We start from the raw sequence: 21596 nt of genomic DNA on the forward strand, positions 1-21596 counted from the left end.
CACTTGAAGACCGAGCGGTACGCTGGTCCAAAGTGGCGATTCTGTTCTTCACAAAAGTTCGCCGAACAAGTATCCCTTGTCTTTTTCACCAGCCGCGTAAACTTTGCCTAAGCTTTTTTATATGAGGTTCTCGCTACACCTTTGGTATCCTCCCGTGCCTTCAAAAACTTGTGATCCAAAGCTCTTACCTTCCTCTCATTAGCCAGCTCTTACGTCCACCAACTTAGCATGTGGGCATTTTTCTTGTGTGTGAAGAACAAGGTGTCTGTGCAAAACAAACGGTGACTGAAATTGGTACATAAATTTGTCTACCGCAGCATTCACATCGACCTCGGTTACAACGTGGCTGATTCGCTGATGTAGCTCAGAAACCATCGGCTTAATTGCTGACATTAGCTTGTATAACCTTCTAGTCGTGGTTCTGTCTCAGTATTATTGTGACAACATACAGCTCTCAAGACCATGTGAATGTATTTGTGGGAGCTGAAAGAGTCATCGTCCCCACTGACCAGGTAACCTCCACCATAATTGAAGTGAATGTAGTGAATGTTAAATCGGGCCAACCTTTCAATTCGTATGTAGGAGCTGTTCGACTGGAGTTGAATAAAAACATGTTGCAACCCCCTAGAAATTCCTGTAGTGATCTTCCTCTGGAATCTCGGGCTGTACTATCTCTTCATGCTTATCGGGAATCCGATCCGTATCCCCGCCGATTATGACAATATAAGCATGAAAGGGAAATTTCCGTACTAGCGCCATTCTCCCTCCGAAAACAAGCATCGTATTTCTCCGAATATTCGGATGACGATGAGGATAGGGGAGACCCACTTCTTAAGCATCGGATGATCGTATTTTCTACTCGCCATCGCGAGTAGAAAATACGAAAAATTAAAAATTTATTTCTTGGACTTGGAAATTTATTACGATGACTTATAAGTGGTGTTTTTCCTTGAAAGAAAACTATGCAATTTCGTCGGCTTTTTGCAATTGATTGGATGGATTCAATTAGAAATCCAAGTGTAGGATACAGTGGAACCTCGCTACAACGATGCTCGATATAACGATAATTCCCTCTACAGCTATATTTTTTCGAGATTTTTTTTTTCACGGTATATTTCTCGATGATATAATTATATTATCCTAAAATTATATACATATATATATATATATATATATATATATATATATATATATATATATATATATATATATATATATATATATATATATAATATGAAGCAAAGTGTAATAATCACCCACGTCCATCAAAATAGGCAATGGAGGACAGACAATACAGTATTATCCCAATGTGATTTCGGTAGTTCCTTATGAAGTACGGCTTAAAAAGAACTTCAATAAATTAATTAGAATGCTGAAATATCTTATAACATTTAAAAGCTGAAAAATATATTTTAATTGTAGAAATAATTCTTCATATACTCTTATTTCCCATCCTCCCCATTTAAAAAAAGTATCTAGCTGATAGCCGAGCTAACACCTTCCGTTTTTAACGTTAAAGAATGTGAAAAAAAAAAAAAAAATGTTCTGCACGTGCATTACATGGAGGAAAGAATTAGTAAAACTGAATTGCGTTGCCACCGTCGTTGAACAAAAAATTCAGTAAATGTATAGTAGTAGTTGCTTACTTCCCCACGCTTAATTTTGATTGGTCAGTGGTCGATCGGCCAAAGGGAAAAATCGCTTTTCCCTGTGTAGAAAGGGATTTCTTTGATTTTCCCTCTTTCACGTCACCTGACGTTAAGGAGTGAGCCTACGAATAATTCCTTGGTATCGTTTTTCGGATTATTCTTAACGTCATGCTTATGAACCGATGCTTATAATTCGGATCGGATGAGAATAAGCATGAGGAGGTAGTACAGCCCCTGTATTCTTATATCTCAGAGCGAAGAGTGGCAGTTCGGATCCGTACAGAATATTTTCTCTATCCCTGGTGACATATTAAACACTTCCTCCATCTCGTTTAGCATATCTTCCACATTCTCATAAGGGGAGACTTAGGCACTCACAAGAACCAGCTCAGTTGTACAGGTACAAGATGTTGTACAATTCTGAAGGTTGCTGGGTCAATGTATATGGAAGGAACTATAATAGCGCTTTTCTCGTCGAGGGATAGCCATCTGGTAATAGTTAGTTAATAGTAACTAACTAAAAATAGTAAACTGTAAGTACGCTAATACAGTACTTGCTTTCCATGGATCCGGCAACAATATTTTTAGCGTATGTTACCTCATAAGCAAATGCAAAATTTCACATTTTGAATGTTTAAATGGTTGAACGAAGCACGCCAAGAAATACACATACTAATGAAAATAATCGAAAAGATAATTTTGGAAAGAATTCGATAAAATGGGCAGTACAGCGACTGTGCAACTTCAGTAATTAACAAGGTAGCAAAGCGATCGCACTCTGTTCTGCAGGAGAATGACGTCAGACCGAACGTGAGACTTACATGGCCCTGCATTGTCGAACCTGTGTATCCAGCATAGGGGCTGTCACACTCCATATTCGCACACCAACCTACTTCATTGAACTTTTTGAGGATCAATGTATGATTGTTCTTTACTACGGCTCTGTTGTTTGAGTTTTACATTTTCATTTTCTTTGCGATTTCCTCCTAAGTGTCTATTGCTTCACCCTATGATCTGTGTAAATGCCAACAAAAAGTAATACAGTGGAACCTCTTCTAATGGACAGTCCCCGTTAACGGATACTTTTATGATCACCGGTCCTGTGAAATTGGTCTTCAATGTATTGCACTCTCCGTTAGCGGACAGTAGAACCAAGCGCAAACTCTTATATATATTTTTTCAATCTGTAATTCATTCATTTTTGGACAGAAACCGAGAATTGATCATTAATAACTAAGATTATGTTTAATCTCAAGCTAGTAAATACGATAAATCGTAAACTAATTACTTAATTGACTAAACGTAACTTTAGTCCAGGATGGTGAATTCGAATGGTAATGTGGGTTTGCAACCAACTCTGCACCCCTTCAACCAAGTCTATGTTCCTCTGTAGGTATGGTCTCCAAAACTTTACAGCACACTCCAGTCCAGGACGAACTAAGCTTCGGAAAAGCGGAAGAATGACTTCAGGAGAACGCGAAGAGACCTTTTTGAAAATGAGACCACGCATTCTATTCTTTTTTTTTTTACCACTGCTGAACAATGTTCAGAAAACCTAAGTCGCTCGTCATTGAGAATTCCCAAATCGGTGACCCTAGTTGCATCCGGGATAGCGACACCATTCCACTCGTAAAAGTGAACTCGTTTATGAGCATTTTTGGTACTGTTGCTCAACTTTTGAGCAGCAGTGTAAATATGATCCATGAGTATAATCATCACACGTATTGTGTACCATGCCATTCATTTAGAACCGGATTAACCCATATCATGGCCCTAAGCACTCAAGTTATTTTTGTACCCCTTCCCCCACCGCCCCATTTACGCATGGCCCCTGGGGCCTCATGACAATTAGATCTGTTTAAAATTTTCGAGAGTAAGTATGCAAATTAGTAAAAAAGTATTTTCAGGTGAGTAGGGAGAGGATTGAGAAAAACCATTTTGCCCGGTCGCTGTGATGCCACGGCTAGGGAGCCTGAAGTGCCGTTAAGGCTATTTAACAATTTGATCTTGTTAAAATTTTGGTGAGATTAAGTATGCAAATTTGATTGGTATTTATACCTATTTAGGGGGGGACAAAAAAAATTGCTTCGCCCGGAGGGGCCTATGATGCTTTTGAGACGGCTCCGGGTTACTTTATGGAAATTTAGTGAAATCTCGATCCAAAAACTGAGCATTAACGCGAGTTCTTGCTCGAAATTAGTTTCTCTGCTTTTGTGCCACTGTCAGGGTCGCAACTAGAAGAACGAAAATTTATTCTTTATCTTAGAGTATGGGCACCCCCACCCCGTAATTTTTAACGGGAAAACTTTCTGAGCTTCGGACCCTCCCCTTCCTTCACGTCCTTCCTTAGTTACGGCCCTGGTCCATCTTTCAATTAAGATCTTCAACTCTGTAATAAAACACTTAAAATTTTAGGATTTTCTACCGGATGGTTGATGCTGGGGGAAAAAAATTGCATATTTAAAAAAAAAAGGGAAAATTTGATCATCTTTTTGCGGTGGCTCCTTTTCTCCTAAGCACCGTGCTTATTGGCTAATCCGGCCCATTCGTAGTTTCTGAGGCCACTTGAAATCAACCAGGCAAACATGAATGCTCATAAAATTTCCAACAAAAACACTCAAAAAAAGTAAGTCATCGCGGGTGCAACCTATTTCCCCTTTGAACTGCGCATTCACCATTACAACACAAAAAACCTCTTTATTACGGGAAGTTCCTATTCAGGCCCGACAGTGCAGCGAACGCGCTCTAATATGTGTGTGACGCCACCCAATTTTTCTTTTCTCTGCCCAATGCTTTCACCTGTTCCAATATGGAGAAAATGATATATCATTACCTCTACCCGGTTTGACAATTCGGTAAAGCATACATGCTCAACCTGCGGCCCCGCTGGCCAAATGTGGCCGTCCGAGTCATTTGATGCTACCCGTGACCTCAAACCTAATTTTGTAAAAATGAACTATATAAGCGGCACATTTTCAGATTACTTAAAGGGACCCACAGATCATTTACAGATCATTTTAGTGACCCGGGTGCAGTTTTAGTTCACTTAAGGCAGTGGTTCTCAAACTTTTATCACCCGCGGCTCCCTTGCTAAAATCATGGTTCGTCCTCAGAGTAGTTTAGTAGATATTTTCACATATAAAAATCTAGACGCACAAATCAATATCTCTAGCTATACCAATATATTTGACGGTCCGGACAAAGGTTGGCGACGCTCCTAGTTACCACAACGCATACTTGGAGATGCACCAACTTGTGGGGTCCTCAGGCATTCCCAGATCGCTCAAGTGACCCGCGACCTACTCACATATCCCTTGAGTGACCCGCGACCTACTCACTTATTACTTGAGTGACCCGCGTCACAGTCACAGATGACCCAACTGACCTGCGGCACATCTATGGAATTACTTATGTAGCCTCCAGACCAACCGTAATTCCGCTCTGTCCCCCCAAGGCCCTAGGAAATATAAACTCTCACCAGAGCAACAGGCCTATACCGATACAATTAATCAATCATTACACTTCACTCATAGTCAGAAAAATTGATGGTAGATGGCAGCACTACACATGTCAAGCATTACCCAAACAGACTTCATCTGGTTCACTTCACGTGCATTCCAACAAGTACAAATTCGTTAGAAGTTCCGCAGAGGAATGTGAGCGAGTCGCATGTGTGGCCTAGTAGTGGTAGTAGGTCCTTTGCTGCAAAGAGAGAAATAAGGTATATCTTCAAGACTTTGAGAACAATTTCGAGGGGTTACCTTATTACACAGAAAATCCTTGGTTGTTTTGTCATAAATTTCTAATTTTTTTTTAATTACTGTTAAACGAGGGAAAATTGTTTCTAGAAACGAAAGATCAACATGTTTCATTTCTTAATGATAAGGCGGATGCTGTATTTAGCATTCTTAATTGATAATTGAAAATTCATCACTGAATTTTCTTCCTTGTAATCTTCATCTCCACAAATAACCAGTCTTTCGATGAATCTTGTATTGACAAGTGGAGAGGACGTTTCTATAAACATCTCTTATGTTTATTTTTCATCTTTTCATTGCAGATTTTTGCATTAGCTCTGAATTTTAACGCATAGGCAATTTTAGCAATATATCGACAATTCACCAGGAAATTGCAACATTCCAACCAATAATCTTGGTAACAATTGCCGATGTCCCGTCCTCAGTGTACAGCTACGATCTCGAAGAAATATGATCACCGCCACGTCTAACGTTAGGAAAGAGACAGCATAAATGAAGCAAAGGAGCGTTTCCCGTTAGTTTTTTTGCTGTTCTTTCACAACTTTCTGATTGGATGTTAGAGGACAGGGGCCCGTATAAAAATTTCGATTTTTTTATTTTGTGAAACACTGTATTTTCACTTGCAAAACTGGTACAGTGTAATTTTTGAACGCCTTTTGAGCGTTTTTCGAATCGAAACCAACCATACCCTCAACGACGGACGGTTGATAAAATAAACCCTTTTGTAAAGATATTTCGAAAACAGCAATAACGATTTTTTTTTTCCTTTCGAAATATCCTTTAATATACTTTTTAAAGTCGCGTGTTTTTTGTTCTACCTAGGACGCCTGATATTGTCGGTATCTGGTATTACCTGGTAACTACTGTGGTCATAGCGATGGACTTTGCATCGCGAGGACCTGGATTCGAACCCCACTGTTTTGCTGGACGGCTGAAGTTGGCTTTCTGTGATTTCGAGGTGCGAATATGCGAGCCAATCTCCCCTTTGTAAAGTCTAGCCACAGATATCAATAAGCCTCAATACAAATATACAATTTTTCAATCGCTTCACTTCACTCGTAGTTAGAAAAATTGATGGCAGATATCTATAAAAAACATTACACGAAAACAATCTACACATTAAGCGTACAACACATACATGTACGTTTTCCAGCATGGCCCAGGTCTTGGACCACTTGCCCGTCGTTATAACGATATTTTTTCTTGGTCCGCAGAATATCGTTACGTCAAGGCTGCATGTACATGTAATATAATGTAAATACATGTAAATATAAATAATATGTTTTTTGTTATGAAATCAGTTACATGCAGGCAGGGCCGCAACTAGATGCTTGGTCAGCCTGGGCAAGCATGCATTTTGGCGCCCCCTCATAATGTTGAAGGAGAAATTAAAGAGTGAAATTTGCGCCCCCTCTAGTACAGCACCAGATCCGTCTGCACCTTCCTAGTTGCGGCCCTGCATGCAAGTCGTACATACCCACGTCATCAGAGCCTAACAGCGTCCGCCGTTCCGCATGCGTCAAGAGATTCAGAAGCTGAGCGCTGTCGACACCCTGTATGGGAAACAAGAAAGTTATCCATGATGTATAAAGAAGACGTTCTTCTGGAATAATCTCAGTAATTAAAAATTAACTAAAAACATCGTTTAAACATACGTTTCAATGTACACGCTAGTGACACCACTTGAATTCTAATGCAAAAGTTTGCCTTAAACGGTGCGTGAACCCGAACAGCCCCTCCAGTTGGTAGCGACATTGAAAAAGGTGACAGACGCAAAATCATACATAAGTACATCCTTTTATTCGTGCAAGGTCTCGTGCTATTCACCGAGCATAACTCGGTTATTATTACCATTATTATTATTATCATTATAACGCAGGTATGACATCGTTGTATTCGGTCATTGTAATCCGTGTCGTTATTCCATGTTATTATTGTATACTTACTTATCTCATTGCGCTCTGGTGCTGCTGTTCAACCAAGTGTTGCTTCCGCTTCAAGAGGGAGCCCCCAAAAGAGTTGAGTTGCCCATGGCCATAGTTTACGAAACGCACGATAAGCATATTATTCTGGTCGTACTAGATATTTGCATTTAATACGAGTTATTTCGGCTATATAGGTACTGTTTCATGCTTTTTTCGATTCGTCCTCAAGTCAAAATAGTGCCGTTTCATCCTCAGATTGTAAGCACCTAGTTCTGATTAGGGTTTCCTCTCCCGGGATCCCGCACCTAAAATGCAACCGGGAATCTGAACTCATTTCCCGGGATCCCGGAAGAAGAATAAGGTTTAACCAGATCACATTTCTGTTCTGAATTAGGCATGCCTAAGATATTTTTATCACTAGAAGCTGCGATCAATAAATTTTGAACAAAATTGCCCGTGTCAATAGATTAAATTAATGAATTACACGCATTATATTTAATCCTTTAGTCGGCATTGACGAGATATCTCGTCAGTTTCACATCACATCTTTCCTTGAGAATCAAATAAAAAAAGTTCGAAATTTTTTTTTTATTCCGCTCAATTTTCCAATTGCTCTACTTACACCTTTTATAAACGATGAAAAATTAATTAATAATATCCTTGGTTCTAATAATTGAAATGAAACAGTGCCATCTGAATCAGACTCTCACTTACTTGTATATAGAAAAGACGTCACTCTTCCAATGTTAATACAGCAGGTACGGAAAACGGGCTGAATGAAGAGATATCGGTGTTTTAGTGGAGGAAAATTCATCGCTGCCCACACGGGGACTGTATACTTCTATCTGTCTTCATAGCATAGTTGGTAGAGTACTCGTTCGACAAACGAGAGAGCAGAGATGAATATTTCCTTCCCTGAAACACCGATATCTCTTCATTCAGCGTTTTCCGTATCTGTTGTCTCACTTGCTAATAATTTGAATGATCATTTTATATTATTTTCAAAATAATACAAAATATATTAATATAATTTAGGAACTACTTTTTTGATTCCGCCTAAGACAGGTTTTCCGTCTCATACAGTGTCCGTCTTAGATGGGTTTCACTGTATAGTGATACCTCGGCTTGAGAAGTTTTCGGCTAACGAACGTGATTCCAGAACGAATTATCTTCTTTAGAAGAGGTATCATTGCATTTACAACGTATGAGTCCATTTGTCCATTGAAAACTGATGGAGGATCAACGTAAATGAAAGCTTCTGGAATAAATCAGACATCAAAATGAAATGAAAGTTATATTGAACTTATCTATAATACCCTACGCTGCCCGGGTTTTCTTCAATGAGGCTTTTTGGATCACGTGATATCTCCCTCTTTCTTTAAGGGACATACAAACCGTGTCTAACTTAGCCAATATGGCGACTTCCAGCGCGACTCATGAAAGAAGCAAATCTAGATTTACAGAAACGTAGAAATTAATATATTTTTCCCTTTTTAAGGGGCGCTAGGTATTTCGATTCCCCCTCCCGTGAACTTCAAGTTATCATCTGCCTAAAATGTAAATTTGTAAAGTAAACTATATGTAAAGTTGTTTTTTTTGGGGAGAAAATAAATGCTCCCTTCGAGGAACCCCGTACGATGAACTATGTTTGCCGGGCCGGGGTTAGTTATCTCTTATCCATTCAAGTTATCGATCTGCCTGTTTCAGCTTTCAACAATGCTTGGTTAAGGCTGTGGAATTCCTTCGATGTACTTTATGGGCCGATAATTAATTTTAAAACATCTTAAACTATATGAATTTATGCAGTTGAATATCAAAAGACAATACGGAGACATTAATTTTCATGCTTGAGAAGATATAAATAAAAAGTTGAAATCAATGTTATTGCAAGGATATTCAACTCAAAAGTGGGCACGGGGCTAATTACTTCATATTCAATCTTCTGCGCTTCGTGTATCTCTAAACGAACTCAATATATTTCAAAAATCAAGAATTTTCGAGAATTCTATACAATTTTTAAAATTATTGGTTTGACGGAAAACCCCACTAAATTTCCGCATTTCTACAGTTAAAAATCTGCAATTTTAACACTGATTTCTATGAGGATCACCCTTTTCCCTGACCCTCAAAGCGATGCTGATGAAAGATTATGACGTCTATTCAAAAAGCTACTGAGAGTATTGAAGTGACAAACCATTGTAAAGGCATAAACACGTCCGAAACTCATTCCTAAGGAACCACGGCTGGGCGCGGTAGCCCAGGTCGATAAGATACTCGCCTCAAGTACCAAAGGATGTTTAGAGGTGTCACGAGTTCGATACCCGGTTCGTCCTTGTCAGAAAAATTTCCTGGCACAGGGGTAGAACAAAAACGGTGACATAACCGCAGAAAAAAATTGTTACCACAGGGAGTACCTCATCGAGGGGTTAGCGCACCAAACTTGTCGATGAGTATAAAAAACAAGCCTGCCGTTCGGAATCGGCGATAAATTGTAGGTCCCGTCTAAAAAATTAGCCACCGTGCGCACAGAAAAATGACCGTAGTGCGACAAAAATTATCAAATGATGATCAATCACACGGTAACCAAAGTAAACGTTCGAAAAGTGATTGTTGAGGCCCAAAAACCATTGTTGCCCGACAGCTTTTTTGCTCGTTTGGGGCATTTGCCTTGCTCTGACGAAATTTTAAATTAGCCTATCTTTTTCAAGTCGGGTCCCATTTGGTATATATACAAAATTTGGTGATGATCGATCTAAAATTGTAGATTTGTATAGAGAAAACACAGACACAGAAGATCAAAAAATTTTATATATATACAGTATATATAGATAGACTACAATGTGTGTGTGTGTGTGATCACTATATACCTGACTTTTACCTTTCACTGCGGAAGTTAGTGATCTCTATGGGCTCAACAGAGAACAAAAATAAAATAATTGAAAAATATATATACTAAAGATAACTTAGATACTTCGACGGCAGCACCCACTCTGGAGAGTCTAATTATTTTCTAAGTCTCGACTCGGCAACAAACATATTTGCCACTAATTTCATTTGTTTTATCCAATAAAAGTATTACACACACAGTGGTTGACGTGAATTCCAATATTCGATTAAGCGGAGAAAAAGTTGCTGGGCTTATCCAATCGGGGGGGGGGGGGGGTAAGCTTCATCATTGTCCTTAGGGGAGAAATTTTGGTTCCAGAGAGTTTCATCCGTTTATTCGTTATCCGATTAAGCGGGGCGACTGTACTTTGGAATCCGGCGGGATTTTCGCTAAGTTCGCTCCTTCTCTCAGGAACGTTGAAATCTTCGGAGAAATCCTTACTCTGGATTTTTGACGACCAATTTGTAAGTATAGCTAGATAATAGAAAAAAAAAAAATAGCGAACATCACAACACATACGGTAACAATCGCGTAACATCCATTCTGTTGTCGATCCAGCAATCGTTTTCACGCGGAAAAAGAAAAACCTTCGAGAGACATGCCAGATGGAGCAAGTAGAATAAGTTATGAAGCGAGACCCATCTAACGGAATTTTTTTGAGAACCGTAAAACATATAAATGTTCTTTCGACAATTTGAACGAAAAGTAAACCATATACGCATAATAATATTCCATTATTTGATTATATTTTTGTGAAATAAGTTGGATATTTGTGGATTCACATTACTTCAAGTTAAGGTCTTTTAGATATAAAAAAAGTCATTCATTAATCTAATGATCAGTTCATCTATTGCTGTAGAGGTGGCTGGTAACACGTGGAGTGAAGATGCCACATGTCCCGATCCTTGGCTTGTTCAACGCAGGAAGTCATATGAAATTCCCTACATTTCATATGACCCGTGCTTCATACAAAACCTCGGTTTCTCTAGAAAAAATCTGTTCTGAACTTCATTTCAAAAACACACACGAGAGAGAGAGAGAAAGCAAAACGTATAGACTGTTGTATGAAAAATTACAGATACTTTATTGGGAAATGAACACTATATATAGCAATCGAGAAGCATAGTAATGAGGCTTTGAGAGAGCCTACAGATAACAATCACCCCAATGTTCGGGCAAATTTCCCAACGTGGAAAAAGTTTTAGTATATTATGATTTCTGAATTCATTCAATCCATGCTACAAAATACTGAGGGTGCTCGAGCACCTCTGATGCCGCTGCTTCCACAGCATCACTCACCGCTTGATTGCAGGTGAAGCGCTGACTTTTTAGGGCCTTCTTTAACGAACCAAACAGTGGTAATCGTGAGGCTATAATGCAGGTGATTATAGCCTCACTATATGTCCGATAGATTCGGACTATAATGCAGGTGATCCGACGTTTCCCAGTGGAGAGAGCACGCAGTGTTCTTTCTTGCTTTGACAGTGTGCACTATGCATCCTTTTTCTTATCCTGAAGCAAAATCACACTTCCTGGGAATTTGCATGGCTACTTGCTTTTGATGCCCCTTCGAAGTTTCTGCAACAACGTGTTGCATTAGCGTTGAGCGTTGATTGCGGCTCCGACATCCACTCCAACATCAATGGTCCCTGGATATCGAAGAACAGACTCAACCAGACACACATGACCTTTCCAGCTACAGCAGATGACTGGGCCTTCTTTGGCCACATTGACAACGAATGTCTCTGTTCCTGGCATCATTTTTGTTGCCGGTCGGAAATGGTGGCACCATGTTTCATCCATAGCCACAGTGCGCTCTAAGAATGCTCTCCCGTGCTTATCTTATGGTATCGGATAAAATGTCCCAGGCAAATTCCCATGCGGCATTGTTTCTGCTTGTTGCTAAGGTGTCGGGGTACCCACGGAGCACAAACTTTCCGAAACCCCAGTTGTCGTGTGTGTGGATTTCACGATAATGTTCGCAGCAGTTGACAGTGCATGCACATACGGTTATGCGGTGATTCACCTTCACCAGCATATCCACACGAGAAATTGCTTCGGTATCAATTACGGGCTCCGATCCAGGGCGAGAGAGGTCCACCGTACTTTGTCGGCCACTCCGAGACTGGGCACGACACTTGAACTCAGTGCTTCGCTTGAGGCACGTCTTCCCATACACGAACCCGACTTGCATTCGACGAAAAATTCCACGAGCCGTCACACTTTCTTTGCATAAAAAATAAATAACGCCACGCTGTACTTGTTTCGACGTATCCGTCACACCCCCTCTGTTGTTACCAATGGCTCCTTCACGTATCGGAGTTGTCTCTGGAAATTCACACGTTCTACGCAGTTTCACCTCATCGCCAGTTCGTCTTATGCTACCATCCCGTGGCCGCATGAAAAATATTCCCGACGTTACATTGGCTTGGTCTATGTTTCGATTGCACGACTCGGTATTGCTAGCCTCGGTACATATGTGAGCCTTACATTTCCTGCAACAGGTTCTTGTATTGCGGCGGCTCTTCGATAGGCACATTCCAACTTAGTTGGCTTATCATCGTCATGGCTGCCTAATGCATCATCTTTGAAAACCGCTAATTCAAATCAGAAAGCTTCTTCGTTTCTGGCATTCATGTTTGCCTTTTTTTCCGAAACTATGGTAATGCAATGTGTGTTGAGAGCATGGACTGAAAAACTACCATTGGAAATTTCTTTGTCTTCCTAATTGCAGTATAGCACCGAGTCATTTGATCCATGGGCAGGATTACGTGTGGCTTTTACTCTGGTGTTGAGTTATCCACCTCGAGTTGATTGGGAATTGTGCTGAGAAGAGTGACAGTTTTATTTTTCTTCAGGACAGTAAAACACTAAGGTTTCATCTTTCTCGAATCCAAAAAAGGCTTCTGTTTGCTGTCCTGCATTAGTCTTCTTTTGTAAAAAACAATTGGAAGTTCCGGCTCATATTTTTCACAGTTCCGACATAATGTGAGTTACCGTTGCTTCACTTTACGGGCTAGAGATAGACTAGTGAAGAAATTATCGGTGATAATATTCTACCTATACCTATCGGCTCTGTCAGTTCAAGATCTCCTCTCTCACATCGATTGGTTTCCATCTTTTGTTGTGATCTCTTTCGAGTGTATATCTATCTACATGTTGCACGCATAGCTTGTTGTGCTATCGCAAGTAACCCAGAATTTTATACTGCATTTTCTTGGTTTAGTGGGGTTTGTGCTGCCTAAAAGGACACAACGCCCTTTGAATGCAAGCAACTGCTTTTCCACCGTTACGTTATTGCCAAAATTTCTCAGATTTTTTACACTATGCTGCCAAAAGTCAGTGTCCTTTTTGGGGAGTTTAGACATTTTCTCGAATTTCTAAAAAAAAAAAAAAAAATACTGGGCTAATTTTTCTGGAATTTCGGTCATATATACTTTATATTTGTAAGCCTACTTACCATTTCCGACGAAAATTTAGTCACGAGTACATTTAGGGGACTGGCAAGAAATTGGATAAGGAAAAAAAATGTTTTCGATCAAACCTGTATCAGAAAAAGCTGCAAATGACTTGCAAATTTGAGAAACTTTTGTACTAACTTTGTGCAATACCTCTGTGCATTTTCGTGGGAACAGCACGTATATTCACAAAGATATGAATGTTTTCATAAATACTCCAATTCTCACAGCATGTTTATTGCTTATAACAAGCCGATTTTTTATTTAATTTCTACAAAATTTGCCGAAAACACGACGCTATACATAAGACATACCGTATAGAAATTTGAAATGCGATAAATCATTATTCAATGAGATATGAGAATTTTTAGTAAATGATTATTAATTGCGCATGCGCAAGAAACAGACTTTATCTCCCACAATTTGATTGCCAAATATACAATGCAACTCTTATATAAAAGTTCCAGCTGAATCTCACGAAAATTCAGAGAGACATACGCGATAATCTGAGTTATAATTTCGAAACTTACTTTAGTGAGGGGCCATTCAAGTATTACGGCAGCAGATTTGTAGCCATTTTTGATTGTCAGCAAAAGTCAGCAAGACAATGACCCCCTCCCCTCAAATGGCTGCACTTCTCGAACACTAACTTTGTGGTCCTAAAATGTTTTTGATGTCTCTCTTACAAAACTCCAGGCACGCACCAATTCGTTAGAAATTACTTAGAGGGAATGTTTACGACGTGTATGTGCGGTTTAACGGCAGCAGTTGCATAGGCGCCGGAACCTAGGGGCTGAGGGCTGAGGCCATTTGAGCCCCCCCCCTCACTTGTAATTGGGGGCTGAGCCTGCCCTCAATAATTTCTGAATAAAAACAATGCATTGCACCTTCCTCCTCTTGCGTACGCGCTTGAGTCCCGTATATACGGGACGACCAGCAAGTTTCAGCCTATCCAATGCTTTCTTCATGTCGGCGCCTCTGAATAGGGAGATTTTTCAGACCTGTAAGCATCTTTACGGACACTACCTAGTGGAATCAATGATATGTGAGTGAAAAGGGTCATCGGAAGGCTGAAAATTTCCAAGAAACACCAGATACACAAGAGAGAGGTTCTCATGAAATTCCTTGGTCACTATAAATTTTTGTACACAACCGAAAAATTCCAAGAACCACCCTGTCACGAGGGAAGTTCCCATGAAATTTATTTCTTGCAATCATTTGAGCGCGGCCAAAAAGTTTCAAGGAACTCCCCCCCCCCCCCCACCCCGTACACGAGATAAGTCCGTAAGATGATTCTATGATCGAACGTCTGGGACCAAAGCCATTCAAATTTGAATATTTTCTATGGCAAGGATGCTTGACCTTAAGAAGAATGCGGGCCACTTCATTGGTTTCAAAGCGTGTCGCGAGGTACTAAGTTATCCGTAAATTTGCCGCGGGGAACTTAAGATGTTCGTAAATGTGCTGCGGGTAACTCGAATGAGACGTGGAACTGCACAGCAGGCAGCTTAAGTGCTCTAGAACTCTGGGCACTCAAGTGATCCATAAATATTTCGCTGTTCACTTAAGTGATATGGGAATGATCCGGGTTAACCTGTGGTATCTGAAACTCACCGCGGGCCGCATAGAATCTGCTCTAATTCTGTCACGCGTCCCCTCAAGTGATCTATAAATATTCCGTGGCTCACTTTAGTAACCTGGAAATGTGCGTTGAGTCACTTAAGTGATCTGCAAATAAGCCGGGGGGTCACTTATGGGATCTAGGAATGTTCCTCGTGTGACTTGAGTGATGCGGAACTGCACGGAGTGCAGCTTATGTGCTCTGGAACTGTGCCACGGGTTACTTGTGTGATCTGCAAGTGTGCCGCGGGTCACTTAATTGATATATAAATGTACCGCTTCGTTCATTTTTACAAAATTAGGTTCGAGGTCGCGGGCCATGGGTTGAGCTTATTTTATAGCGACGTCATCCTTATGGCATTTTCACGACTGATAAATAACATTGTGATCTAATCCAACGCTTTCGATTTTCCCCACCGTGACGGACCTCAACACGCGAATCATAATCGTGTCCTGTCCAACAATCCGTTCACTTCGGCAGTGGCGTACCAACATATATTGCATGTTTTCACTCAAAAGAAGCTCTCACATACTCAAGGCATGACCTCCACACGAAATCACGCGATTATTGATGATAATAATAACATTGGTAACAGATTTGAACTGTGACTTTTTTATCTCGCATCTAAGTTACGAAAAATGTCATTTTTTCTTCTTCTTCTATTGGATGAACTGAATTTGTTTTGAGAAATGTTCGTACAAAGAAGGGGTTTGCAACGCTTTGACGAGCATAACAGGGCCATTCTATTTACTGTCACCAAATGAATGGATGGTGTGTGACCGTCTGCCACTGTCCTGTCTCGTCACGCGATTTCAAGTTCATTTTTCTGAAGGACACGATGTCGAGGATAAAGAAAGAACCCAAAAAGGAAAATGGCGTTCACCTCATTACCGTTCGTTTTGCGTGTGAAAGCGTTTCTTTTGACGGATTCGTGAAAGGTTAATGAACAAAATGGCAGTTTCGTCAATGTAAATTGGTGGGCTACGTTCCGCTGTGGTAGTCGAGTGGTCATAGTGTGACGCCCGGGTTCAAACCCCACCGGCACCATAGTGGTGGTCGGGTGAAGTTGGTTTTCTGCGATTCCCACCGATCTCCCCCATTGAAATGCCTCGACACAAAGAGCAACAGGCCTTACAACGATACAAATATTTAATCGTCGCACTTCACTCACAATTTTAAATATAGATGGCAGCACTGAAAAACCAGGCACAACATTAGATACGCATTCGAACTGTTAGGTAAACCAGCACCTCCTAGAGATAGAAGGTTTCCTCACGGGTTGCCTGTAACGTCATTAAGAATACCTAGCGAGTTTTCCCACATTTTGAAGCACAGCATTCTATTTCGTTTCTTCTTATTTTGGCGTAAAACATTCCTGGTTGGCTCACAAATACCGCATGGTGATTGGATGTAGGGCATAGAAATCGCCAATTCTGAGCCTGATCATTTCTTCTCCGCACAACGATGATACTAGCACGAACAGGGAATTTTTTTTACATGAATATTCTGAGGGAAAATGGACTACTTTCTGACGTCACGAGCAGCGTGCGGAGGCCTATCTGTAGGAAGTGCTGGGTAAACACACTTTGTTCCAGACTCTGCCGAGAAGCTGGGCTGGAAGAAATCTCGCCAACGGGATAAGTTCGGTGGCAGAGCCTTGCGGTTCATACATTCTTGATGGTCTATGTGAGTGCTTCCCAAAGTGGGCAATATCGCCCCCTGGTGGGCGATGGAATTGTTCTTGATTGTCAATGTTGATCTGCTTGCAAGTATGCGTTTCAAAGTGTGTTTTGCTACGTCTGCTCTTTGTATTACTGCAAAATTGAAATTTTAATATATATTATTGTTAAAAAAATATTATTTGATATCACATTATATTGTTTTTTTTATTCGGCGCGTCAATCAAAAACCGGTCACCAATCTCAATCACAACAGTTGTGTTTTTTATCCGATAGGTGGCAGAATGATGTTTCTCAATATACACATCTCGTACTGTATGGTTATATTCTAGAAGGCACATTTCGGCTAATAAAATTTTATTTTCACCCGTTTGTTGGTAGTTGACAAAAGTAACTAAGAAAGACACTATTTTTCATGGTGTTTACGAAATATGGACATTTAGAGTCTGAAAATTAGTATTATCCGAAAAAAACTAGTTTTATAGGGTAATTTCATTCCTGTCCAAAGTTTCAAGGGGCAATTTCGTTTAAAAAAATGGAGTATTTTTTTCATTAAAAACAGAAATAATTCTAATAAAAAAATTACTAAAATCTGCAGGAGTATGTTCACACTCCTCAATAAAATTTGGAGGAGTAAAATTGAATTTCGATGCGTGAATCGCGCTTCCACATATTGGCGAATGAATACTTCTGAGGATGCTTCCGTGTATACAGAGTTTTTGCTTGCGCAGAAAAGAATTCTCCACATTGTATAAATGTGATGTAGCGTATAATGTAGCACGATATTTTTTTCATTCCGCATAGATATCGAAATTCTGTGCGCAGAGAAACAACAAGTCTGTGCTGGTGAAATTAGAAAGGATGTGGCCCCATCTGAAATAAAACAAGGAGAGAACATTTCATATGGGAATAAAATATTTTCTTGCCCAGAGATTGGGCACCCCCCCCCCCCCATCCTTAAGCCAGGTCCTCCCAGACTGAGATGTTTTGTGGGGGCTCCTCTATAGTGAATTTACAGTGTAAAAACTAACAAAAGTAATGAGGTTTATATCTGGAGCCCCCGTGCTAGATCCCTGCCAGCCTACTACCACTACTGTGGGGGGGTCATGGTGCTCACTTGAGCCATTGAGGATAGATGATTGATTTCACACTCAGGAGATATTCATCGACAACTCAAGCCGCCCCCCCCCCCCATTAAATGACGGGCCTGTGAACGCCTACCTTATGGTTCAATGATTATATAGCATCGTGATGATTTCAGTTAAAGCATATATCAGAGTTCTTGTACGGGAGCTCTTATTCTGGTGATGGATACAAAGCTCTTGATTTTGTAAATATGGCTTCAATAGTCTGACAGGGATTCAATAGTCTTCAATAGTCTGACAGGGATTCAATAGTCTTCAATAGTCTGACAGGGATTCAATAGTCTTCAATAGTCTGACAGGGATTCAATAGTCTTCAATAGTCTGACAGGGATTCAATAGTCTTCAATAGTCTGACAGGGATTCAATAGTCTTCAATAGTCTGACAGGGATTCAATAGTCTTCAATAGTCTGACAGGGATTCAATAGTCTTCAATAGTCTGACAGGGATTCAATAGTCTTCAATAGTCTGACAGGGATTCAATAGTCTTCAATAGTCTGACAGGGATTCAATAGTCTGACGAACCTCGTGAGTTTCACCTTTAAGTTCAATCGGTCAGGTCATGGAGATCTATAGCCACCGCATCCTGCAATGGGGCACCAGTAGAGTTGGGTAGGAAATGAAGGCACCATCTATCGGTGCTCACCCCAGGCTCAGTAGGTAAGGAACTTGTTTCTGATGTCCTTCTCCGGATTCGAACCCGTGGACCTCGACGGTAACCTTCACGGTGGGAGACGAGCATCTTACCACTGCATACCTAGCATCACGAAACGCAATGTCGAACGCATAACCATCCGAAGACTAAATTACCCATTAATTAAAAAACCCCACTAAATTACCCATTCAGCCTACACTCAAAGTCCCGTGCCAAACGATCACCGCTCTAAAATGGGGAGAAAGAATACACCCCGATGACACCCCAAAGCCGACCACACATATCCAGTTTCCAGTCGCATAAAATTCCTCGGACGTCTTCGAGCAGCAACCGCATCTGGAAACCACTTCGGATTCCGACAAAAGGTTGGGCTGTTGTCCCTGGACCAATTAGTCAACAACGTGGAAGAAGGGTCCTAGATCTGTAATCTAGAACGGGGCCATTGGTATAAAACAAGAGCCCGAAAAAAAAAAAAAGGGTTGGCCAAACCCATAAAAATAGTTCTGGGTCATTGTGAATCCTTAAAAACACGAGAACCATTAAATGAATCACTGCCACATTTGTGTGCATAGTTTACAAGGCAAAACTATAACTGCATCCACAATTCGCGTGTTCTGCCGTTGACCTCGTGTTACGCCGACCATTTTTATTAAATGTAACTATTCCGACATGTTACTACAACAACAACTACTACTACTAGTATCGTGTCGTTCCTCTCTCTCTTTTTGATGCCGTCTGACATATTGTTCCATCATCCCTTCTGTGTTTTTTTTGGATGATTGTATTTCCGCCGAGTTAATTATAACCACGTGTTCTATTTCGGACCAGAAGATACTCGACGGGAAACTGAATCAGATGGTGATGACGGACAACTGAAGAATGCATTCGTACGTAGTGACCTTAACCCTTTTTTTTTCTTTTTTTACGAATCCATCTCGTATATTACAAAAAAAAGAGGACTTTTTCGTCTAGCCAGATGTGTGTATACGAAGGGTTAAGGACCAATTTGTCGTTTTGAAAGTCATATTACAATGATATTTCGCTGTTTAAATCCAATGTTTGCATGAGTTCTGGTTTCATGAAGTCCTTAGACTGGAAATATTTAGTGATAAAATTATACAGTGGAACCTCGCTACACCGGTAATTCGATACAACGATGAATTCCCTATACAATGATTTTTTTTTTTCAAATGTTCATTGGAGTTGCCTATAGTCCAATGTTAAACTCCTCTCGATACAACGATATTTTAGGAGATTTTCGAAAAACTACTCTTCACAACGATATATTTTTACATTTTGGTCAAATTCGTTTTGAATTTTATTCTAACTCGTTCTTCTGAAGGCTTCCAATAACATCTGTAATTTGCACCACAGTATCACCGAGAGCACTAAGGAAGTTATTGGTATTTTCTGTGTAAGACAAAAGGGCAACGCGATAAACAACTGTATAGGGGCAGTGCATCTATAACTGAATTTTAACAATCAACCAATCAGTTACAATTTTTCACGACGAATAAATAGCACATTTTCTGCTGGTACTAACAACGCCGATTTAGAAAAATATACCAACAGCAGCATAAATTTGATGACACGCTATAGTAACACCGCCTCTCGATACAACGATAATTCTCTACAACGATATTTTTTCTCGGTCCTTAGACTATCGTTATATCGAGATTTCACTGTGTTATGTAACACGATTTTTGTTCTTGGTTACCTTGGTTGGCTATTCCACCGACACATATGATAAAAAAATTCTCCATCAACGAAAGGCTTCTCACGTTTCGCAATTTTTTCTGCTATTAAATTTACGCCCAAGAAAGCAACTGTTTCATCCACTACCGGAGGGTTTGAATGAAATGGAGGCGCCGTCCGTATAGGCATATAGACGAAAATCTGTATCTTATATATTCCATCGTGATTGCTTATACTGAAAATCAATGAGATTGGTATATTCTATATAGAAATGGATAAATTCAATTCCAGATTCTATCATACGCAAGACTAGATTGTTGAGCGATTATCTACATAAGGACAATTACAAAATTACGGACTGATTAACTGTGGACGATGTTACGATAACAATTTTTATCCTAGATTCCTGATTGTATATATGGAAGTAACTATAATATATACCCGGCATTGCCCGGGTTTTCTTCAATTCGTGGGAGTATTGAAAAAGTGACACGCCATTACAAAGGGATACACTAATATACACATATAATACGGGCGCCATTAAAGAAGGGAAGGTAAAGGCATATGAATGTCTGAAACGCATTGCTAGGGAACCACGGTAACCAACGTAAACGTTCCGAAAGTGATTGTTGAGGCTCAGAAACCATTGTTGAGGCTCAGAAACTATTGTTGCCCGACAATTCTTTGCGCATTTGGGGAACTTGCCCAAGTCTGACAAACTTTTAAAGTAGCCTATCGTTCAAGTCGGGTCCCATTTGGTATACATGCAAAATTTGGCGACGATCTATCTAAAATTGTAGATTTGTATAGAGAACATACCCCCTCACACACACACAGGCATAAAATCAATTATATATATATAGATTTCGTTGTTTGTTATATTTTTACATAAATTAATAAACTTCAGGATACACCCATCCTCTGGGAACGCTTCGATATGTCTCTGAGATGGGAAGCGGGGGTGTGTCCGGTCCTTCAATGTCCGATGTTCTTGGCTAGAAGAACACGTTTCCCAATGGTTTACTACTGAAAAAAGACTGAATGAGGCAATTTTATGCTTTAAACTTGTGTTTTGTGATGAGGGGAATCAATATTTTGCGAATTTGCCCTTTGCCATTGACTGGTT

The 21596-nt window shown here is 40.2% G+C and overlaps 1 protein-coding gene across 1 annotated transcript in view; it reads right to left on the reverse strand.

The window, feature by feature from the left end:
• Positions 1-21596, reverse strand: part of LOC149080711 (A disintegrin and metalloproteinase with thrombospondin motifs adt-2-like) — a gene marked incomplete at its 3' end in the record, with an annotated part of 73226 nt that overhangs the window by 42500 nt on the left and 9130 nt on the right. The window contains exon 2 of the mRNA XM_089237341.1: positions 6885-6960. Within this exon, the coding sequence (XP_089093467.1) occupies positions 6885-6960 (76 nt within the window). The remainder of the gene's footprint in view (positions 1-6884; positions 6961-21596) is intronic.

Source organism: Pholcus phalangioides, unplaced genomic scaffold (assembly GCF_987345545.1).
Source record: "Pholcus phalangioides strain wild (caught in Gottingen) unplaced genomic scaffold, Ppha-v1.0 ptg000010l_1, whole genome shotgun sequence".
In the NCBI taxonomy this organism is placed as follows: Eukaryota; Metazoa; Arthropoda; class Arachnida; order Araneae; family Pholcidae; genus Pholcus; species Pholcus phalangioides.